Source organism: Calonectris borealis, chromosome 9 (assembly GCF_964195595.1).
Source record: "Calonectris borealis chromosome 9, bCalBor7.hap1.2, whole genome shotgun sequence".
Classification (NCBI taxonomy): domain Eukaryota; kingdom Metazoa; phylum Chordata; class Aves; order Procellariiformes; family Procellariidae; genus Calonectris; species Calonectris borealis.
In genome coordinates this window covers 2,350,478-2,374,070 of record NC_134320.1, presented here as the reverse complement: position 1 = coordinate 2,374,070, position 23,593 = coordinate 2,350,478, and the positions used below count along the sequence as shown (strand labels likewise).

Here is a 23,593-nt window from a genome sequence, read left to right as displayed (position 1 = left end):
CATCCAACCCCCTCTGCTTAGGGGTTTGTCTGCATTTGTGATAAACTACTGTTTTCAGGAGCTGATAGCTTGGCTGTAAGATTTCTCTGGTGACTGAAACTTGGTATAAAATGCCTCTGCCTGGAGAGCAATTAAGGCAAATACAAAATATGGATAAAACATGCTCTGGTTTACTTAGTGCATAGTACTGAGACAAAGGGATAAGTGTTTATAGGTGCTTGTAATGGTTTTCTGAATAGAAGACAAAACCCCTACATTTAAAGTGTGTAGCTCATTTGTTCTCACTGGGATTTCCCAAGTATTCTTCATTGGACATTGCCAAATTTAGGTCTCTGCCCAGTGATATGAGCGTACCACTTGTGAGATACTACATTAGAGAATGGGATGAATGTGTAAGTATTAAGCATATTTCTCTGCAAGCCTATTTGCATAGAGTTCAAAGCACTGCATGGGCAGAGTTGGTCCCTTGGTGCAAGTCAGTTTGTTCTGCTAACTTTGTTGGTATGGGACGCTGGATCTGTGCTGGGTGGTGCCTGCTTTGTAACTTCAAGCTCTTTCCCTTCCAGCGGTGGGTTCTTGACTTCCTGTGAGGCTGAGCTACAGGAGCTGATGAAGCAGATCGACATTATGGTGGCTCACAAGAAATCTGAATGGGAAGGACAGACACAGGCTTTGGAAGCTTGCCTGAGTGTTCGAGAGCAGGAACTTTCCTCTGCCAGGGCTGCTCTGCAGGAAAAATATAAGGAGGTACTGCCTCAGGTCATAGTTTCCTGATCGGTGTCAACCTATGTGTTTTACATGTTACAAATACAATATAAAGACTGAGCCTGAGTTTCAGAGTTTGACTTTGCATGGACATGTGTTTTGGGTACTGTTTCATCAGTTTTGATTTTTTTTTTTTTTTAAATGTTTAAATGCTAAGCCAAAACAAGGGCTTAACTTTAGCAAATAGCTGTGCTAAGCGAAACAGGAGCCTGTCTCATAATTGGACATCAGGAATAGAATTTACAAAGGAGCCTGTTGGAACAAGGTGTCTGATTCATAATTCAATCAAAGTCAAGTGATCAACTCCCTGAGGGTTGGTAGAAGTCCACAAACTGAATTGTCAGAGTTTCTAGAGAGAACCCAGAGATGCTGAATCTGGATACAACAGTAATCGACTGCCCAGCAACGTGCAGTCATTGGTAGAAAGAACATTTAGTAGTGTAAACTACACCGAGATATTGCTGGGAGATTCTCCAAGGGCTATTTTATGCCACTCAGGTTTTGTAGCCTTTGATTAAAGGCCTGGGGGAAGTGCACTGAATTTCTCTATCGGTGGGGAAGTATCAGTAAGTGAAATTTTTGCATAAGATGCGGACCATAAACTTTCTCTTGTGCAAATGAATTGATGTATCTTCTCTTGGGTCAGAGGAAACCAGCAGGAGTCTGGGTGGCTATATCTTAAGATCTAGCCACATTGACTTTTTTCTGAAAGTGTTTATATTTATAGCTGCTATGTCCTAACTTTCGACAGACTCTTCACTACAAATTGTGTTTTGGCAGCTCTCTGAGGAAGTTGCTTTGACTGCTTTGGTCGAAAGCCAGCTGATAACTGCACAAACTGTTGGGTTTTTTAGGTGCCTGTACAACTACACTACAGCTATTACATCCTCAAAATTACCCAAGTACTGCTGTAGCTTTTAGTAATTTGGTGTGGAATCTAGTAAAATAAAGAGAAATGTGACAGGCTGTAGCAACATGGGTTAAGAACTTTGTGGTTTCCTGTTAATACAGTCAGGTACTTCTACTGGTCCGCATGGCAAGTTTTGAAATTAATGTCTTTGTTACAGAGTTATTAAATCTGGAGTCACGCCACAGGATTTTCATTTGCAAGAACTATCATTTTTATCCTATAGGTTACCGTTGTTGTTATCAACTGTGTTTTCTCAAGACACTTTTGAAATATTTCTTACCGCCAAAAGCAAACATTGATTTCAAAACTGAACTGTAAACTATGGTTAAAGTCACTACTGGAGTATATTTGTGCTTTTAGTTTACTCATACGAATTTTCTGTGATGATTTCTTTTAATTTTAATTTGTTGGCTTGCTGTTCTTTGGACCTGCAGTTAGAAAGGTGGCCACTTTGGGTTATGGGTGGGAAAAAGATGGAGAAAGAAAAAAAAAAAGGACAAAAACGAGTCACAGGAGTATTTGAATCAATGTAAGGGAAGTCTTTCCCATGACTTTCAAAGCCCCATTTCTTTCTTTGTCCCCCTCATCTCCATGTATTATTTGGAATCTCTTTCACCTGAGCGTAGTAAGATAATGACATGACCATCTTTTCTTTTGGTAGGTAGGTTGAAATCATAATGCATGTTTATGAAGAATTTGATGAAGGTGCCACATTAAAATAGCCTTTTGACACAAGCCCAAACTGTCAGTTTCATCCCAAAAAATGAAAGCCAGAAACTGGCTCAAAACAAGAGGCCAGAACAGAAACAGTTCTGGCCCCAGCCTACCAAAGATTTAGGCATAGACTTAATCTGATTCATAGTGAGTGACCCCATTGAAACGTGCAGTTGTTAACAGAATTAGGATCTTTTAATAGTCATTTACCACTCCTAGTGTAATGTATATTTATGAAATGAAAACCAACCCCAGTACCTACTGCAATAAAGTTCACTTCTGTTGTTTTATTTGTTTGCTTTTTAACTCTTCATTCAGGTTGGCATGTTGCGTCACCAGGTAGAAGACGTGGAAAAAGCTAAACAGGACATGGTTAGAGAATATGAACAACAGCTGAAGAAATTTCAAGAGGAGGTGAGTTGCAAAAAGAGAAGATTGGTTTTTAGTTCCCAGTTGATATATGATCTGATAGGTGAAAATCTTTGTGTCATTGCTTTTGTTTAAATGCCATGGTTTTAAAACTTCCTATTCTTTTATTGTTTATGTTCTTATAAAAAAGAGCATTGAGCGTAGACAAAGTAATATTGTTATGCTTTATTAGGCCTGTTTTTTTGCACTTCGGAGGAACTTTGTGACGAAGAGAAAACTGTTGGAGTAGAAATGTGTAGTAAATGTATTGGTGCAATTTTCATGTGTGAGACATCTGCATAAGTTTACTGCAAAAATGTCCTGTGTTCACCCATCCTAGTCACCCTAGTGCTTGTTCTGAAGTTGCAATGGGTACAGGCAGCAGCAGTTTGCTCCTTCAGCATTTTGTGAAATTAAAAAAGGGGGTGGTGTAACTGGCCTTGATCGTATGAGGTCAAGAGATGAGAATGGTATGTAGTCTCATCTTCTTTTTGGCTCTATTGACTCTGATTTTGTTAGTAAGGATTTTGTTCTCTCAAGGCATATTAGTCTTAATACACTTAATAAAAACTATGTATACTTAGAAAATGTTTTTTGAAAATAATTTCAGAGCTTTCATCTCAGAAAGCTTCTTATTCACCGCAAGGTGGTACATGTGGAATGTCCTGCAGGTGGTATAACAGCATTCCATGTTTATGCCTTAACTCTCTGCCTGTCTCCACTTGCCTGTCAGTAGCAGTGAGTTAAATGGCATGAACAGCTAGTAGAACATTGACCTGTTTTCTCTGGAGGGTTGGGCCTAGTTCATGGTCACTGTAAGCCGTAAGTTAAATTAATTTGGTAGTCTCTGCTTTGACGACAGAAGGCATCTGTCCTCATTTAAAACACCTTGCTATTCAGTATGACTAACAGTCTTCATTCACTAGATGTTCCCACTGGAATTGTGGATAAGCTGCAAAGCAAAGCTGAGGTGCATTGGCAGATCTGCCTAAACTGCTAAGGCTAAAATACAGTGTGTGTGTTGTGGCCAAAATTGCAATGTGTTGGTATTTTACCCACAGAGTGTTAACGTAGATGACGTTAAGCTCCAATATTCCTCAGTCCTCTGTTCTTAGTACTGTTTGGGGAAATCCTTTCTGTCTCGGTTTACCACCGTTACCAGTAAAATTACAGGTACAGTGTCTAACTGACTGAGATTGTTGAAAGAATAAACCTGTAATCTCCTGATGTGTTTGGCAAAAGACGTTCGTGTATTAACTCTAAGCCTGTACATCTGTCCATTCCCCTTGAACACGCCTGAGTACTTTGACTCAGGTCTTTGGAGAACGTTTTGCGACCAGTGCATAAGGTCTTGATTCAGATGTTTTTTCTTCTCATGGTCCTTCTGTTCATCCATGGACTTAGCTTTCTCCATTAGTAAAATGGGAATGGGACTTCTCAAATTCACATGGCTATTTGGAAACTTTTTATTTAATAGTTGAGTTGGGGGGAAGCTCATCAGATGGAAAATTCCGTGCAAGTTGCAAGTGATTATTTGCACAGAGGGTCATTTAAATGTCAAGAGTTTTTTCCTCATTCCTGCTTCTGATATGACTTCAGCTTTCTAGCAGTAGGCGTAGGAGTGATATTTTCTGTTGGCATTCTCCACTCATTGTGCAATACATAGTGTATCTAAGCAGGAAATGACAGATGAAGTAGGGTTGACGTTATGGCAATTCTCAAATCTTCCTTCTCCCACTAAGCAGAAGAGTTCCAGTTCCTACCTGAGCTTCACAAGTGTGTTTTAATCACATAGGAAATTGTACCTCTGTGTAGAACTACCCCCCACCCCATGTGTGGTGTGATGTGCCCCTCTGTATGAGGAGATCAACCACAGGTACTGCCTGCTATTACTGTGGCTGGGAGCCACCTGTAGAGAGAGGGGTACCATGCTCTTGCTGCATTAACAGCTACATGTAAACCTCCATCTTCCCAATTTCAGTCATGTTTTAATAGTGGTAAGACAGAGGTCTAATTAGAGCTGCTGATGTCACAACTTCAGTGGCATCTTGATACTCTTACTCAACTCGGCATATTTTGCAGTCCTGTTGGTATAATAGGCTCATTATACAAATAGAAGTCTTCACTTGCAAGCTGTGTGGCCTTGATTAGGGGAATTGTTTGTGTGAAGCCATTTTGTGTGCCTTCTTTCAAAGTACTGTTTAATTCTTGCCTTGGGGCTTTGAACAAAGTTGTCTCTTTCACTGTATTCCTTGCAGTTGTCCAGGCTGAGGAGGAGCTATGAGAAGCTGCAGAAGAAACAAATAAGAGAAGCTAGAGGAGAGGCTAACAAGAGACAAGGGGAGGACCAGTTTGAAATGAGCCGACTGACCAGGAAGCTGGAGGTATGTAGTGAAAAAGCAAGTGCCAACCAGAATTTGTATATATTAACTGACTTTCTGGGCTTCACTGGTGACTGAATAGTCAACTAGGAAGTGGACTATGAATCATGCTTACGAAGGACTCTCCATCTACTTTCCCGGTGTAGCTCTTCTCAACTGCTTGTGTAATAAAGGCAGTTTCCTGCACTGGGGCCTCTGAGTACACAGGGTAAACTATGCCACTGTTCTTATTCTTAGACTAAATAAAAAGAAGAAGGTGCTGGAAGAGTAATTAATTATGTGAATGGAATGAATTCCAGTGTGGTGAGGTTGTCATCTCACCACTTTGAGGAGGAGAGAGCTACATGTCAAACTTCTTCTCAACCCTGTCTCATCTTTTAATCTTTCTGCTATGCTGAGCTCAACCACACTCAATTTTCTGCTACTGTAACCTGAAGATGTGGCTAACAAACACATCTGACTGATGTAGTGTCCAATTTCTGGAGCAAAGATTAGCATTAAAATTCTGTAGTTCATACTTGTCATCTTAGTGATTTCAATAGCAGCGTGTTTTGGAAGCTAAAGCCAGTCTGAATTGTTAAACCTCTGACAGCAAATCCATGAAACTAGCTATGAATTTGTTAGCACTTAACATTTGTAAATAGCAATAATTGACACTGACGTTTTAACTCAGAGGGAAAGAAATGCAGCAAGCACAGTATGTGAGGAGTTTTATACTGCTGAGTTGGTGCATCAAATGACTGGCTAATGGTTTCCCTGCTGTGGGGAAAGGTGCATGAGGATATGGTGGAGAGAGAAAGCAAACATGGATATGAACTAGAAGGGGGCCTTCTTGTCAACTGCATGGACATACTGCTCCAAGCCACCCCTGCTGTCCTTGCAGGAGTTTCGTCAAAAATCACTTGACTGGGAGAAGCAGCGCTTGCTTTACCAGCAGCAGGTGGCATCGCTGGAAGCACAGAGGAAGGCTTTGGCTGAGCAGTCTGAGCTCATTCAGGTACAATTAATATGTGCTGAAAGTTTTTGTTTTGTTTGTGGCAGCAGGTGGGAGGGGAGGGAGGGGGGAAGAGGGAGAGACTAATGAAATCTCTCAGGCTTGAATCCAGTTTAGGTTGCCATTGAAATGACTTTTAATGTCCCGGTGGAATAAGGTTTACTTGTATAAGTGCTGAATGGAAAAAAGATCTGGAGTCTGTCAGCAGAGGTTAGATAAACCTCGTGCAGCTCTCCCTGCCACCCCTCCAGTTAGTAGAGAAGATAGTAGGATGAAGCTTTCCCTAGGAGACAGAGACCACAGCATATGACACTTTAAAATAGCTGTTACATCATGTTGTCTAGTTCAAAGCTGTGTACCTGCCAGTAGCTAAATATGTACCTTGTAGGTCCAGCTCAGAGAGTGATGTTGGAAAATAGTCTCCTATGACAGATACTTCTGCAAAGTACTGAAGTAACAGCAGTTTTCAGCCCCCCCCCTTTTTTTAAGTCTCTTAAAGGCAACAAGTAGTGGGGCTGCTGTTCCTGAAAAGCTAATCGTTCAGTGAGTTAGTGGTGCTGCAGCAGAGCAAGATGAATTGACCTAGAGCACAGCTGTGAAGTCACACTGACACAATCACATCAGACACTGATAAGAAGCTCTTGCTGGGGGCTTTACACTTAATGGGCTTCTGAGTTGCTCTTGAGTGGAAGCTCCTGCAAGGAGGAAGCTTGTGATGACAGGATTGAAGCTGGCTCTGACAGGGGCTTTGTGAGAGGCTGACACTGGTAGATCTACAAATGCAGAGACAGTCATTCAGCAGAAGGTCTTGCTGCTCTGCTGTCTTTGTATCATTGATAGCTCAATTGTCTGAGAACAGATGTGTCCTTGGAGTGCGGGCTGGTGTACTGGAGTGCAGAGGAACTCTTCTCACTGTGCAGCAGAAAAACAGGAATTTGCAGAGATTTTTCTTAAGCGGTGTAGGTGACTTAGGTGCATAGGTACTGTGAACAGACTGCCTGAATCCTCAGTTTCTTTGAAAAGCCCAGCATGAAAGTGCTAAATTTTTGTCTTGGATGTTTCTACGCATTTTGTATGCTTGGTGGTTTTTCTGGCACAAGGTCAAGCTGAGATGTGTCACCATGGAGTACTTCCCCTTTCTTTTCTTTCAGCTGGCTTCCCCTCATATCTTTCAGTGCAGCTTAGGGAAGCCTGGCATTCTTACCCAGTGATGAGCACCTTCCTGTAACACCTGCAGCCTTTAAAGTCAACAGGTGAAACTTGGAATTCTGTGCTGTCCTGCATGTTCTGTGGTTGGAAATAAGAGATAGCTTAAATGTTTTCTTAATGCAGAAATAAATATTCAGGCAGTCTGGTACTCCGGATTCTTGGGTGGAGAAAGGCTGTAGTTTAAACTCTTGCCCTTTTTCTGATTACCTTTTCTGACATGACTATTCAAATAATGAAAAGACTGTAATCAAAATTATACCATCGTCTTCCAAATGCACAGTTCCTATAGTTTTCTCAGTTATGAGGCATTATGTGTCAGGCAATAAATCAAGGCATGTGGTGATTCTGAAGGTGGCAGGAATTGCTGCTCTTAGAAATTGGGACTAAAGCACTACTCAAATATTTTGTTTCAGCTTTTAAAAATTATAAGGTACTATACAAAAAGGGAATATATGAAGTGAATATTCTTAGAAGCTTATATGAGAGCTGGCGTGTTAAATTTCACCAGCTAGCTATGTGGAAAGAAATGCTATGAAATAAAGTATTGTGCCTATAAATAATAGAGCATGTATTGTTTGCTAGTCATATGTTTCTTATAACTTTTTTTGTCTGCCATTAAAACAATGAAACATTCGAAATGAGCATTCTCGCAAGCTGTTAGAACCAGATATTTACTGCATAAAGCAAAACATAATTGACTGTTACACCCAGTTCGGTTTTTGATCTGTTTGGTGGTTGTGGTTTTTTTTTCATTGTGCACCAAGAGCTGCTTTCTGTCCTGGTGTGGAATTAACGATTGGGTAATCTCTAGCTTGTATATGGTATTTGCAAACTTTCCTACATGCTGCTGTTTCTCCTGGTCTAGCCTTAGGTTAACGAGCAAAAAATAGTAGGCAGCTTTGTTCTTAGACAGTTCATGCTCGGACAACTTGAGTGATTTGAGATCCTCTTTTCCCCGATTCTTTTTGAACCCCTTTTGGAATCAGAGGGCCGCCTTTTTTTTTTTTTTTTTTTTAATTCTGTTTGTCCTCAGAAGTTTTACCCATCATGTAACCCTGGAACGATACTTTCCCTAATTCCCTGAAAGGTAGTGCTGCTTACTTTGAGAATGTGACATGTTACACAAAGAAATCGGTAGTTGTTTTGATATACTGTGTTTTTTATAATTAAGCTTTAATGCAAACCAATTGCTCTTAGCAGACTCAGCTTGCCAATCGGAAGCAGATTCTGGAGTCGGTGGAGCTGGCTAGCCGATCGGAAATCCAGCACTTAACCAGCAAGCTGGAGAGGGCCAATGATGCTATCTGTGCCAACGAGTTAGAGGTGGAGAGACTTAACATGAGAGTGGACGACCTGACCGAAAACAATCGGATGATTCTGGAAGATCAGCAAAAAGTTCAAGAAGAATTAAGGCAATCCAAGAAAATGTTAGAGGTCAGTGGAGGAACTGTTAGGAAACTGAGTATAAAGCAGTGTTTGTGAGAAGTAGCAGGAAGGCTCTTCATCCCAGAGCTCCCATCTCTTTCTAGAGCCTTTGTAAAGTTCATGATTGGCCTCAAAGCTGGCTTTGTACCCATGTGGTGCTCTGCAGTATTTCCAAGGGTTCCTTAAAAATCTGATCAACCTCTCGCTTTGCAACAAACTGATTTGGTCCATCTTGCAACAGTCATTCCTTCTCCCTCCCGTGCAGGTGCTACAGGATGAGAAGATGGAACTTAGAGCCACCTTGCAGTCTCAGGAAGATTTCATTGACAGCTCCAAGCTGCACCAGGAACAGTTACAGAAAGAGCTGGCCAGGGTGACTGAAACTCTTTGCACAAAAGAACTCCTCATCAGGTAGCATCTGTGCCTCACTGGTACTTATGCTCTTGAATCCAGATCTATATTCCAGGTTCTCCCACTGAGGATGGTAGAAGCATTTTCATACAGCTGCATCTGTATTGGTTGATATATAGAATGGTACGCACTGGTTTCTCACGAGTGTTGTGCTTCCTTGCAGCATTTGCCAAATTGCATTGCTTTTGAAATCAACTGATACTCAGTGAAGAGGGTGGAAGGAATCAGCTTTCTACTCAGCTAGGTTTCTGGAGGTAGCACAGGGCTTTTGAGCTTTTTGGCTTTTTTTTTTCCCCAGGCATTTTCAGTCAAGTGCTGGAGGCCTTTCAGGATTTGATAGTGTGCTTATTAATGTAGGTGAAAGTTCTCACCAATTTAATGGTGTCAGATTAGGGCCTTGGTAAAGTAACTACATATGTGACAAAATCATCTTGGCCTTCCCCTTTTGCACTGGTAACATGCAAAAGCTATAGGGTTCTGATGGCTGTGTCAAAAGGTTTTGGCATATGTTACCTAACAGCCACATCGTTTCTTGCAAGCTGGATGCCTACTAATGGCAGGGAGACTGTCTAGATCAGGGAGGCCAACATCAAAATAGGATGTAGTCTTTTTTAATCAGCCTGAACTTAAATAGGGGGCTGTCATCCAGCTGGTATGTTTGCTTATTCACAATGCACACAGGTGTCACCTAGTGTTGGGTTTTATGTATTTTTCAGAGAATTCTAAGAAAATGGTGGTTACGTTCCCCTTGTTAGTGAACTCAAACATGACGTTTCTGTGCTGAGATTAAAGTTCATGTTTCTGCTTAGGGCCTTGGAGGAACGCTTGCAAGAGAAACAATTGTCTTCTCCTGGGCTGGAGCTGGAGCATATACTACTGCAGCTGGATGTTGCCCAGAAGAAGGAACAGCACTTACAGTCAGAAGTGACTCATCTTGAGAACAGGTAGCCCTCTGCTTGCTTCCCCTGGATGTACAATGAAACTTGGATAATAACATAATACCTAATATATTGCATTCATCAAGTTAACCAGTCTCACTGATTTTTGTAGGCTTATTTTAAATATCAAAGGGCTGAAGAAATCAAATGCTATTCATTTTGCAGTTTAATAGTGAGACTGTTTTGCTAATTGGTTGGCTGCTTTTCACTGCACACTGTGGGTGTTTTCGGTGTTTTCAGTGTTTTAGCTTGCTTAGGCTTAGCACCTTCGTTGGTAATAGGTTAAGGAGTCTTTGTTAGTCAGCTGGTAAGAACCAGATCTAGACCTTACCGTGAAATAAGAATTATGAACAGTCTTCCTGTCCGAGTTTGTGGTTTTCAGACTAATGTTTGCATGGGAAATTTGTAATCTGAGAATGGTAAAGAAACAAACAAGAAACAGCTATTATCTGTTAGATCAGCTTACTGATCTCTTTTGAAATTATTTTGGTAAACAAAACGAAAGGATTGGTAAGGAACTTCTAGGTTAAGAGTCCAGTTTCTGTTATGACGGACATAGGAGACTGCTTGGAAGATCAAAGTTTCTCTGACCATGTCCTCCTTCTTGGGGTATTCTAATCTGTAGTTTTACATTTGGCACCCAGCCTGGTGTCTTCAAACGCAAGGTGTGTGCAGCTGAGTGAAGAGCTGGATGAGAATATCAAAGAGCTGCAGTCAATGGAAGAACACCATACTGAGTCAAAGGCAGAGATTAAAAAGGTAATGTCGCTTTGTTCCTGGAGAGTGGGAAAGGCACTTGTGGAGTCAGCCGTTCCCGTGTGTGTCATGTGCCTCGGCACAGACTGCAGTGCACGGTTAGCAAAGCTTCAAATGGGATCGAAGGCCAGGAGTGTTGTGGAGGCAGTGATATGCTGAAGGGTAAGGAGCAGATCTGACAAAGGAGGAGTTGAGAGGATGAGTTTGCAGGTTTCTATACGTGGCTGTGCAGTTTACTTTGTGAGCATCTGCAGTACTTCTCTACAGTGTGGAGATACTTGAATTAGTGCTGGAGGGGCAAATATGCAAAGAAATTAAGGCCTGGAATCCTGAGTTTAAGCCTAATACCGGCTTCCAACAGGATTGAGAACAGGGAGGGAATGGATTTTGCTGTAATATGTCCTATCGCACTTGAGACAGGGCTTCAAATGTGTTCCAGTCCGTATGTGAATAAGGGAGTTTGTTTCAGGCTTGATACCTAGACACGAACCGGGAGCAGTTTCCTTTCTATTTCTCTGGAAGAAATGGAGCAGTTCATCTGCCATGAGAACCTCGCCCTAGTGCTCTGCGCGCACAAGGGAGGCAAGCCCTCCAAAAGGCTTGACTTTTAATGATGGTCTAGGTCAGTTAGGGCAAGAGCTTTCACTAGTACATGGTTAGAGTAGAAACCTTATTGGACTTGAGTGAAAAACCTCACTTCTCTGAAAGTCTTTCATCCTTCATTCTGGAATGTACGGAGGGGCAGATCTTGCCAGAGATGTGTGCTTAGTTACACGTTTAAACAGCCACACAATAAATGAATCTCCTACAGGCTGCTGGGGAGGAAAGAGAGATTTATTATGGTTGTTTCTATTTTATATACTTGGGAGGCATTGCGGTGACGTGCAGATAAATCACCATATGTATACTATTTACATGGCTAGGCAGAGATCATCTGGTTCAATTTTCTAAAATGCTTGTAATTCTCAGAAAAATCCTGGAGGTTTGGGTGGCTAATATTTCTGGCTAATGGAATGGAATACTAGGGAAGAAATTATGCTATGTTGTTGTTCTGTTATGTCACTGAATAAATATACGGTGCGCCTACCAGAATATTATATGCAATTCAGGTCTGCCATCTCAAAAAGGATTGAATAAAACAAGATAAGGTGTGGAAAAAGATGACCGAAAGGATAGAGTGTTTTTTATACAAGGAACAGCTGAATGGAATCGGACTTACCAAACTGGAAAAGAGATAAATGAGATAGAACATACTAAAAATAAAATCATGCCTGTCATGTGGAAAGTAAATAGGGAATGATTATTCTCTCATAATGCAGGGACTAGTGGTCATCAAATGGAGTTAGGAAAACAAAGAGGTATATTTTTACCCTGTGCATAGCTAGCTTGTGGAAGTTTGCCATGGGTAGCTTTAGTTGCTACTATCGATTCAGAAGTCTTAGGGCAAATTAGTGGAAGAAAAATCTGGCTAGAGCTATTTAAAGAAACCATCTCTGCCTCAGGAAGGCAGAGTGGCAAATTGCAAGGTTATATTATGAAAGTGTTACTGTGCTTGCCCAGTGATGGTAAACCCTTGGGAATCTGTTGTTGGCCGCAGAGATAGAATGGTGAGCTAAAGAGACTGTAATTTGATCAATTATGGGTCTTTTCGAGTACTCCACAGCATAACTTACATCTTGTCCCAGTTGGCAGTTTATGGTGTGGAAAAGGATTGGGATGAGGTGGTTTTCAATGAAGAAGGACAAGCATGCACAGAGGGCTTGTTACATAGAGCTTTTTGTTTTCCAGTACTTAGATTTCACATTAACATGTGCAATACTTTTGCTTTCTTGCTGAAACATCTTTTAAAAGCTCGTGGGTGGTGTGTGCATATCTTCCTCCAGCTGAAAGAGCAGCTCTCTCAAGCTGAACAAACTCACAGCAGTGAGCTAGAAGGGATGAAAAGGGAAATCTCCAGGTTGACACAAGAGTTACACCAGCGGGACATCACAATTGCGTCTGCAAGTGGCTCCACGTCAGACCTAGAACAACGGCTGAGAACAGAGATTGAAAGAGCAGAGAGGAAAGCGGTGGAGCACAGGGTAAAAAAGGCAGAAGACTCTTATGCTGTCTCTTTAAGGGATCTGAAGGCTTGGAATACCACCCTAGTTTTTAGCTATGTTAATAGTTTCCTTCTCTCTTCAGCCTTTGAACAAAGACTTTGAGACCCTTCTGATGAAATCTTCTAATATATCGTGTTCACTGAATCTGTCTTGCAGCTTCTTTTCAAACCTGTAACTGGCAGTCCCACAGAATTCTTTGAGGTCACTCATGTTAAATAGGCCTGGATGATAATATCTTTGAAAACTAAAGTAAATGACTGTGCACGGTTAATTGTATGGTCTTCTCTATAGGGTCCTGCAGAACTAACGGCCCAAACCTTGCTTTGTGCTCATGCTTGAATTGAGGGTGAAAAATGCCTGTAGGGTGTTGTGGGCATGTGTTGTGTTCTTTTTTCTGAGTTTGTTGTTCGCCTCTGTTTCCTCAGGTAATTCTGGTCCAGCTGGAAACCTTGAGGCTGGAAAACTCTCATCTCTCAGAGATGCTGGAAAAAACAGTGTGTGGTATGCTAGAGGTATGCATTAGGAACTGGAGATGGGAAGGGTTTTGTGTCCCCTATCTGGGAACAATAATAGTTGTTTCCCAGGCCTCTCAAAATGCTTGGTAGAGTTCAGTGAATTTAAAACCCAAGCAGAAGGGGCAATTTGTGAGGAAATAAGGCCCAGAAATAGAGCACCTTGTTCAGTCACAGAGTGGTGAGGAGATCTGCAGAAACAGAGCCCTCGTATCAGTTTCTTCTCCATGAAGACCCATCATTTTTAGTACATTTGTTACATTTCCATTTTATGCCAGTTTACCTCAAACCTCCGATTCTAAATCTCTGATGTCTTTTTGACCTGTCTTCGAGCTGGTCTGGTCCTTGCAATTTCTGGGGTGAGAGCATGTTCCCCTCCTGGTGAGGAGCCATTCAGCAGGGCTGTCCCTTGCGCTCCACAGCAGGTTGCAGCCTGGGAATATGGGCTGGACGCCTTGGGGCAATGTGCCGGGAGGGGGCACTGTGGTGGGCTTCTGCTGATGTGGCATTCTTGAGGCTCAGTGAGGGCAGCTCGTTCAGAGGGGAGAAGGGGAGCCTGCGTGGAAGAGGTGCAGTCTTGGCAGGAATAATACCTTGAAGGTGGTTCATTTTAGTGCCTGCGTGAAGGAGGAAATGGCTAGTTTACAAGTTCTGTCTCACATAAACCAGGATGGATGCCTCACAGGGAGCAACGACTGGATTCAGACAGCTGAAAACCTAATGGGAATGTATCATCAGAGCTTTTATCCTGTCAGCTCTGTGGGAAGGAAATACTCGGCTCTTAATATTAGTTTGGGGTGACTGTCAAATGTGCCGAGTTCTTGGGAAAGTGTTGAACAGAAGCATGTGGCTGGTGAGACGGAGAAAAACCAAAGCTTTCTGGAGGGCTGATTTGAGACTGAAATAACCTAAGGCCCATTACTTTCTGCTTGAAGTGCCTGGTGGGCTTTTGCCTGCCTGACTTACCAAAAACTTGATAGCAAAGTGCAAAGCAAGAAACTTGTTTCTAAAAAAAAAAAAAAGCCCCATGGCACAGGAGCTACCGATCTTGGCCAGGTTCTTCTACTGCCCATTTGGAAAGTTCTTAGATACAGCAGTGATGAGAATGAATTAAGCATCTAAATTTAATAGAATTGGCAAAAGAAAGTGGGAATGTCACAGGAGTTGAAACAATGGAAATTATATCCACCTAGCCTAGTAAGGAGAAGATGGGGAGAAGCAAGTTCTTCAGAGTTTCAAAAAGAAAAAAAATAATTCACTTTTACCAGTGAAAGTTTCTAAAGGGCTATGGGTCATCCCAGGTGGGGAGGTGTATGCACAGCCTTTGTAATTAATACCATAAGCTAATTGGAGCGAGGGGATCTAGAAATGTTCTTGCAAACAGCTTTGCTGGTAGATCACATGGAAGGTGGTTTCTCCCTGAGAGTGGTTACTTCTCATCAACAGCTAAGCCGCTGGGTATGTGTTTCTTCGCACCCGTAGGAAGTATCTGGCAGAGCGTGCTACTCTGATACCTGGAGAGTTGCTCGGACTGCGACAGTTTACTGGTGTGCCACCTGAGTGTTCCCAGCTTTGGCTGAGAGGCTTGCATCTTAGCTGAGATAAGTGAGGGAATCCTAGAATACATAGCTGGAGGAGAACTTGAGGTCATGTAGTCCTCATTATCCCAAGGCCAGAGGCAGATACATCTGGTCTATATTTTCCTGTTTTCAAAAGTATCCAGTGATGAGAAAGACTTCCTTTCCTAGGCAGATCAGCACAGCTTGTGTGGATGTAGACACAATAAGGCATATATAATTGATTTGCTCTTATGAAAGCCTTGAAAATTTTGCCAGTCAAAATTGGGATTAGAGGATATGCCTTAAGGAATCGCTTGCTGGCCTTTGCTTTGGATTTGACTATGGTGTCTTGCAAATCAGAAGTTTCAACTTCAGCCCTTCTCTGTCTATTAGGGAAAAGATGTCACCCTAAGAGCACTCAGTGAAGACTATGCTGTTGAACTAAATAAATTAAAATGTGAGAACCAGCAATTGCGGAAGGATCTAGCAGAGGCCAGAGCAAAACTGGAGCTCACTCGGCAGGTCTGCCAGGATGAACCTGAGGGCACTGCTCAGCAGATGCAAGATGAAGAGCCTGAGGCCAGGGATGTGCAGTACAGGTGAGTGTTGCATGACCCCAAGGATGCTGCTTCCTCATTATGAAGGAGAACAGAAGGCGTGGGGATGTGTGGCTTTTTAATGACCTGCTTTATGTATAGTATCTATCTCCGGCACATAGTACGTATGGCAGAACACAAAGGACTCTTTTGGAATCTGCCTTTATGCTTTAAGTAGTGCAATAGCTTTTAGTCCCAGCTGGTTTGCGTTCTGCAAAGCCAGCTAGTATTTGACTGTGTTTTGACTGCCTTTGCCTTTTTCTTTGATAGAGAAGCAGGTTGTGCTCTTTTCGGTGAGGGGATTAGATTTGGCCCAGGTGGCTGTGCTCCTTTCTTTTGCAGTACTAGGATGTGCATACTGTGGTTTTTGGTATCTACAGTAGCAGAAGAGTGAGAGAGAATTCCCTAGAGACTGGATGTGCATCTGGAAGTCCTACGGAAACAAGAGCCAGTTTGGATTGCCAGGGCTATTAGTAACCTGTATGTTAATTGTTATCTCTGAGCAAGTTTTTGCTGAAGTTCAGCTGTTAAGAGGCAAACTGTCAAACAGTTATGTGTTCAAACCCACCTTCCAGGACAACTCGGGAAGCACAGCGCAAACATGATGAACAAGCAGAGAGAATACATCACAAGCCTGATGGGACTATTCAGCATCATCAAGGGGAGCCCCAGGGATGGGGGGCTGCTGAAATAGGAACTGTGACCCCTGAGACGGGTGAGCTACCCACCCAGACCAGCGGGAAGAACTGCACGGAGTCACTTGCTTTGGGCACCTTGCTGGGAACGGATTCTTTACTCCATGTGCTGGATGGAAAGAAAGATTTTGCTGATGAAGCATCTAAACAGTCCATCTCAAGTCATCAGAGAGAACCTGTGCCTTTGGTAAGCAGTTGTATAGAAGCTGGTTGCTATTCAACAGTTGAGCGTATAGCTGGGATCTCATCTGGTAAAAGGAGCCAGATTTCTGAATGTATGGTCTGGCTGCATGATGTGTATGATTCTGTAAGCGTACATCAAATGTTAAACAGGGAGGAAAAAACACTGCTGGATGGTTAATACTTGGACAGTGGGAACCATGTGGTTATTCTTCAGAACTCTCTGGGGAGGGGCTTTGTGTATGGTATAACTGTTAAGCTAATTCCAGAAGCTCATGGTTCTCTCCATACTGGTGCTGTACATCGGTGTGTTCCACGACCTGCTTCTGTCACGTCAGAGTTCTGCTTCAGCTTTTGGCTTGGGTCTGTAGTAGAGGCTCAGAGTGGATGTAGAGAGTATTTCAACATACAGTTTCTGGGTGAATCTGGAGGCTGGTGCTGCCCATCTACGTTCACTGTAATGCACAGGGTGAGTTTGACTTCTCTGACTGCAGTAGTCAGCACACTGAACTTAAAGCCACTTATGCTAGCTGATAGGAAACCCTGAAATCGGTGCTTCCCTGCACAAGGGGAGGCTATTATTTTTCCCAGTTGCTGATCACACCTTTTTACTAGGAAGCACTGTTGGCACTTTCTCTGTCCTCTTACCTCAGCTCAGCTGCTGGAGCAGTTGCCCAAGATACAGGCAACTTGGACTCAATCACTTCTTCCTTTGGTGTTGAAGACCGTATATCCCAGTACCCGCTGCGGCGACCGGGCTGCAGACTGACTTGAGCAGGGAGGGGAGTGGAAGAGGGACACTGAGAGTAATTGTCATACCCTGAGTCAGGCATGGCTGGAGTAGTTCAGGGAGGGGAGAATCCCCGGTGCTGATCCTTGCTCCAGACGTGTTGCCACTAGCAGTCTTCGGAATATTTTCTCCTCTGGTTGTGTTTTGTTAGCAGTGAACAACAGCTATTTTTATTTTGTGGGGAGCCCAGAGAAGAGTCTCTAAGGCTGATGCACAGATAAGCGGAGGCTTGTCAGGTGTGTAGATCTTGACAAGGTTTACTACCAAGAATAGGTCTTGATTGTTTCAAGGCTAAAGTAGCTTGTGGGCATGTCCAGAAAACAAACACTGGGAGCTTAGGGAACTGTAATATTCTAAATGTAAACTCTTCAGATTGCAGGATTGGGACTGAAGTGCAAACAGTTCCACTTTAGGGTCTGAGAAGCTCTAGGGCTTGATGTTTAGTAGAAGAGAATGTGCTGCTTTTTGTTCTGAGAGGTAGAAGTAAGGTTTCTAAGGAAATGCAAATATTTCTCCTGGTGTTGACTGGGACTCCCTGCTCATGGTCAGGCTCCAGTGTCTTTAAATCAGTTCCTTTAACATTAAGAGAAGAGAATTCTCATCAGTAGGCAGTAGTGGGGTGGACGAGATTTGCTTGTTATCTGCAGCCTTTTTTCTGATTCCCTTTGTTCCTGGCTGTTGATAGAAGACCAGAAAACCATGAGACTCCAGGATTTGGAAATAACCAGTTACGTTCTCTTGTCCAGACACTGAGGCAAGTTTTCTGTAATGGAAAGCAGCCCCTTAGTAACTTTATAATTCACCTGCCAGCACCTGTGCAGGAAGCTTCTCTTCATCAACTCGTAAATTAAGCCTAGTTTACAATGTTATTTTTGTAAGTTAAGAACTTGTGGGTAAGTGATGTGAGTAGCAGGAATAGTTCTTGACTGTAAAGGAAAGAATCTGGGATAGTTTATTGACCATTGCTAGCTGAACTGAAGTGGTGTTTCGTGAGCTGCGATGGGAGTTTGGTCTGTACTTTCCCTGTGGGATTGTACCAGGAACCCACTATTTCAGGGAAGAAGAGGAGGTATATAAAAGAAAGCAGAGATATCCCCAGTGCTGGTCCAGTCTGGCAGTTCTTTACCTTCCCTGGAACCATATTCTGAGGTGATACTGCTCTCTGAAATTTTTATGAAGACAAGGAGCAAGATGTAGACCTTAAGTGTAAGGCTGCACTAACACACCCAGGACAAAACCCTTGGTCTTTTGTGGTGACCTTCTCCAGTGTTATGCTATGATTGCACATGCCATGTCATTATCTGAAGTGGAGGGGCTGGTAATTGAAGTGAAACTCCAGTTCCCCTGAGTAAACAGTCAATTCCTGTTGATACCTCTGGGGTCAGGGTTCCACCTGTGAAGTGCAACGGTTATGTAGGCACATGGGGAGCTTATTTCTGTTCGGCTCTAGCCCCGCCAGTGCCTTAGAGAGGGGAGCTGCTGGAATGGAAAAGTTACGTGTGCTCAGGTACTGATTTTACTCCCTGCAGTTTTGGCAAAGGCTTGGGAGGCTTTCGCTGTTGGTTGGAGACTATTGGGAGGGACATTTACCTATGATACAAGCATGAGACCTGAGTGCTTAATCTGCCCAATAAGGTAGAAATGATACAAGAGCCCTTTGGAGCGTGGTTTGTGGATCAGTAGTGTTTCTGGCTGAAACTTGGAATGAAAGAATGCCTGATATCTCTTTGTTTCCCTTTAGTGCCCGCTGCCTACAGCTTCAGTTGGATCGATAGCTGCAAGATACCTGGAAGAAGAAGAACTGAGATCCCAGCACATCCTGGAGTGCCTAAATGCTCACATTGAGGAACTGAAAAAAGAGAGTGAAAAGATAGTCAGACAATTTGGACACCAGGAGTAATATTTCGTATTGAATTTGAATGCTGGTTTACTTACATGGTTCCAAACTGCAACTGGGGAGGTACCTACAAACCAGTTGCCATCGGAGCTTGAGTGAGAGGCTTATCTCCCACTTTGAGCTGAATCAGCAGGCTGGATATCGAGGAGAGGAAACTCCTCTCTAACATGTTTGATCTGATGGAGGGTATTACACAAACACTTTAGTCAGCTTGCTGTAGCTCAGAAAGCTGCATCAGAGGTATGTGTTTGTGCGCTCACAAAGAGATTATGGTGTTTTTTAGAAGCAAACAATTTGCTAATTTTAATGTAAAGTATTTTAAATATATTTTATACAGGTAAAAGCATTGAAATAAAACAAAATGGAAAACCACCTATTTTCTTGTTCATACAAATATGCAGAGTAAATCTCTTGTGGCTTATCTTGCCTTCTCATCAGTGTGCTGGTTTTGGCTGGGGTAGAGTTATTTTCTTCGTAGTAGCTATGAAGTATGGGGCTGTTTTGGATTTGTGCTGGAAACAGCGTTGATAACACAGGGATGTTTCGTTCCTGCTGAGCAGTGCTTACACAGAGTCAAGGCCTTTTCCGCTCCTCACCCCACCCCACCAGTGAGGAGGCTGGGGGGCACAAGAAGCTGGGAGGGGACACGGCTGGGACAGCTGACCCCAGCTGACCAAAGGGACATTCCATACGATATGACGTCATGCTCAGCATATAAAGCTGGGGGAAGAAGAAGGAAGGGGGGGACGTTCGGAGTGGTGGCGTTTGTCTTCCCAAATAACGGTTACGTGTGATGGAGCCCTGCTTTCCTGGAGATGGCTGAACACCTGCCTGCCGATGGGAAGTAGCGAATGAATTCCTTGTTTTGCTTTGCTTGTGTGCGCGGCTTTTGCTTTCCCTGTGAAACTGTCTTTATCTCAACCTACGAGTTTTCTCACTTTTACCCTTCCGATTCTCTCCCCCATCCCATCGGGGGGGAGTGAGCGAGCGGCTGTGTGGTGTTTAGTTGCCAGCTGGGGTTAAACCACGACAATCGGGAACTTTGATCAACTCCTTTTCCATCCTTTCCCACCCAGAGTAGCTATGTTCTTCAAGGAACAAGGAATATAATTCCTCTTTCCTTTAGGCGACCTGATTTTCTCCAGTTAATTTTCCCTTAGTGGAATTTCTTAATATTTCCTGGTTCTTGCAATTTCTGCCCTTTACTGTTTGTATAGTACCTGGAGTTTTTATCTTGCCTTGCACATTGCTTGAAGTACTGCAAAATAGCTGAGGAATGAATGGCTGAATTCTGGTTGTGGTCACAGCTCTTATAAAAGAGAGTAGTTGGAACTGGAAATGAAATTGTGTGGGAGGAGAACCCGCAAACAAGTGAGATTCATCTGTATGGCAGACGTAATTGCAGCTGCTGTGTAAGCTGCTATCGGCCTGTTTTGAATCTAGGCAGTCTCGGACGCTGTCCAGTCAAGTTGGACTGCTGCATTAAAATACATCTGTGACCTGTTTTGAGGAATATATTCAGTCCTTCCTCAAGGAAAGTAAGCTGTTAATGAGTGAACAGAACCTGTTTCCTACTGACTTGCCTTTCTTCCAGGGGCACTCTGCAGTTCTGTGGCTTTACAACCTTTGTACAGGCAAACCTAGGGACATCCCTTGTCCATCTCTGCAAGTTTCCCGTTCCTGTCTGTCAGCTTCACCTTGTCCTAGAGCAGCTTAAGGCTGTCAAGAAACAGGAATTCAAAAGCAGCATACGCTTGCAAAAACCATCCATCAGATGAGGCAGGTAAGTTCAGCAGAGGTGATGCCTCTCTGCAGACTGCAGCCTCTTTGTCGTGCCATAAATGGGACGGTACTTGGTCAAGCAATTCTGCATTCCAGAGTTGAAAAACATTTGAATCAACAAGTCCTTTTATTCTGGCGTTCTCCTGGAGTCCTTTGAACAAGGATAGAACCTTCAAATCCATTCTGGATTCTCACTGCGCAGTCTTTGTAATGAGGTGTTTTAACTGCCCACAACTGGGGATAAACTGTGGTCGTGCATTTTGCACATAGTCAGCATTGGCCGCGGTTCCTGTTCAGAGCTGTCCACAGGTAAGCATTTTTGGAACATCCACCTTAACTATCCAGATCTCAAGTAAGGACTTGTTGATTGTTGGGTATTTTGACAAAAACGGAACGGCTAAATAGAACCAACTGTTGTTTCTCCTTCCTGCATGAACCTATAGATCCACTGAGTATGTGGTATGCCGGAACTCTGAGGGATTCCTCATGTCCTTCAGTGGTGACAGCAATACTATTTTTTAAATGATACCTTACAAACCATTTTGTATTTCGTGAAGATTTGTTAAGCAAGCTACATCATGCACTAAGTGTTTTCAGAAGTTTAGAAGACATTTTGGCTCATTAGTGATGTCTGCTTCCATATCCCTTTCCTTTAGAGATATTTGGCGGTTCATCTTCACGTTGGCAGAAGTGAAGAGCAAAACTGAAGATGATCCATTTGTTTAATTAGCAACTATAACCCTACAGTATTTATCAATTTCTAATGCATGCAATAAGCAGCTTCATTCAGGGAGTAGGCTGTAAAAATTTGATCTAAAGTGATCTAAAGAGTAAAATTTGCGACAGGGGAACCGCCGAATTGCTCCTCTGTGCTGGTGTATGTGCTCTGCCTTTCCCGCTTTCTCTCTTTGCAGATATACGGTGCCACAGACTCTGGTGTGCCTGCTGTTTCTGGAGTTGCTGTGCACGGACAACAGGAGGGGAGGACAGAGGTTGAGCAAGGCAGTAGGATGAGTCGAATAGTTTCCTGCTGTCACTGCATTGCTCGTTTTCAAGCATGTGCCTTTCTCACAGCCAGCATGGAAGGAGCAGAGCATCTGATTGTGTACTAACCCTATTCGTTCCACGGGTGAGGAAGCTAGCTTGTGAGTAGATGGAAGTGCAGAGATACACTTGCCAGAGATAAAAACTTGTTCTAGACATACTTAATTCTAGTCTGATGTTTGCAAAACTGAGAAATAAGATGTTTGCAAAACTGAGTGATCTGAATCCATAGTGCTGAGTAGTTGCACCTCGTGGTGGTACAGGGATTACCAAAACTGTTCAGTCCTGAGGGCTGCCAAGGGAGAACTCTGACTGAAATGGGGGAGCTGGTAGTCCCGAGATAACTGAGAAGTCTGTTCCAGAGATGTTCTCCTGGTGTTAGAGTCTTGGCTGTGCTGAAGAATGTGCATTTTTTATGAGGGGGAGGAGAAAAAGACTTGCTTATCCTGGAGGGAGATGTCACAGCAAGTACAGACTTCTGAGGTGCTTTTATCTGGGGCTGGAGGGTTTCTCAGGCGTTCTTCTCTGCCTTTGCAGTGTCAAACATCCTTTGGAATAATCACCTGACCCTGGAAGCTTTATAATTAATGAAGCCGGAGAGGGTTTTTTTGTGTCTTTGAACTCATGCCTTCGATAGCACTAAAAAATTTCTCACACATTTGCAGGGCTGAGCCAGATGTTTGTTTTCTGTTTGAAACAAAAATGCGGCAATTTATTTACAGTGCTTCTGTTTGTACCAGCCGAGCATCTCGAAAGTGGGAAGCTGTTGCAGGCTCTGTCTGTCTTTAAGCGTGCTACAGATGTTCTTCCGTGGGTGTGACAGTGCTTTGGGTCACTCTTTGCTTTGAGGGGTTAAATGAGTCTGTCTGTGCCTGTAAACGCGTATAATTGCAGGTGCCTGGGTTTTGCAGTGTTGTGTAGGGCGAGGAGGGAATGCTCCCCGAGATCTTGCTAGGTAGGGGGCAATAGTGTATAAACTGTCCTCTCTGCTCCCTTGGGATAATTTTTCCCCCCTGCCATCTTGAGACAGAAATAGAGCATGTGGGGTTAGACCCTGTGAAAGGGAGTCTTTGAGACGAGGAGCAGGCACCGCCTTCGTACTGGTGTGGCCCTGCGGAGAGGCTTTACCGTGGCTGCCCACTAGTTGTGCCTGTTGTACGCGTGTAGGTGAACATCAAGTGTTTGGTTACATGAAGGGTGTATGTAGTTTGGCATCCTTGACCCTGTTATGTGGAAAAAGTAGTTTTCTTTAGTTCCTAAGCTCTCTGGGATGCCTCCTTCTCCTCCCGTTGTCAGAAGTGACGTATTTGACTGGATCAGCTTGACCTGTAAAATGAAAGCTACTGAAATGCGTCCTCCTTGATCTGAAAAATGGGATCTAAGAAAAAAAGCATTCTTGTGCTAGGCACCAAAATGAACCAGGGCTGTCTGTGCTTACAGACAAGGCTTGCTTTAGCCTTCAAGGTCCTGGGCAATCAAAAAATCCCCGAGTCTTTCTTGCATCTGCATCTGTGCTGTTCAGTAT

General features: G+C 43.2%; 1 protein-coding gene across 14 annotated transcripts in view; it reads left to right on the top strand.

Annotated features, from left to right (window-relative positions):
• The window catches only part of CEP63 (centrosomal protein 63), a 43,158-nt gene extending 23,544 nt beyond the window's left edge, over positions 1 to 19,614 (top strand). For 8 of the 14 annotated variants that reach the window (XM_075157886.1, XM_075157887.1, XM_075157881.1 and 5 more), the window contains 13 exons: positions 567 to 747; positions 2,708 to 2,803; positions 5,056 to 5,181; positions 6,062 to 6,175; positions 8,582 to 8,815; positions 9,072 to 9,217; positions 10,027 to 10,161; positions 10,800 to 10,914; positions 12,795 to 12,992; positions 13,439 to 13,525; positions 15,478 to 15,683; positions 16,256 to 16,562; positions 19,087 to 19,614. In XM_075157886.1, the coding sequence (XP_075013987.1) occupies positions 567 to 747; positions 2,708 to 2,803; positions 5,056 to 5,181; positions 6,062 to 6,175; positions 8,582 to 8,815; positions 9,072 to 9,217; positions 10,027 to 10,161; positions 10,800 to 10,914; positions 12,795 to 12,992; positions 13,439 to 13,525; positions 15,478 to 15,683; positions 16,256 to 16,562; positions 19,087 to 19,245 (2,104 nt within the window). In that variant the 3' untranslated portion in view covers positions 19,246 to 19,614. Of the gene's footprint in view, positions 1 to 373; positions 393 to 566; positions 748 to 2,707; positions 2,804 to 5,055; positions 5,182 to 6,061; positions 6,176 to 8,581; positions 8,816 to 9,071; positions 9,218 to 10,026; positions 10,162 to 10,799; positions 10,915 to 12,794; positions 12,993 to 13,438; positions 13,526 to 15,477; positions 15,684 to 16,022; positions 16,161 to 16,230; positions 16,563 to 19,086 lie in introns of those variants that run through there. The other 6 variants (XM_075157888.1, XM_075157892.1, XM_075157889.1 and 3 more) reach the window with 6 other exon arrangements.
• Positions 19,615 to 23,593: the final 3,979 nt, after the last annotated feature.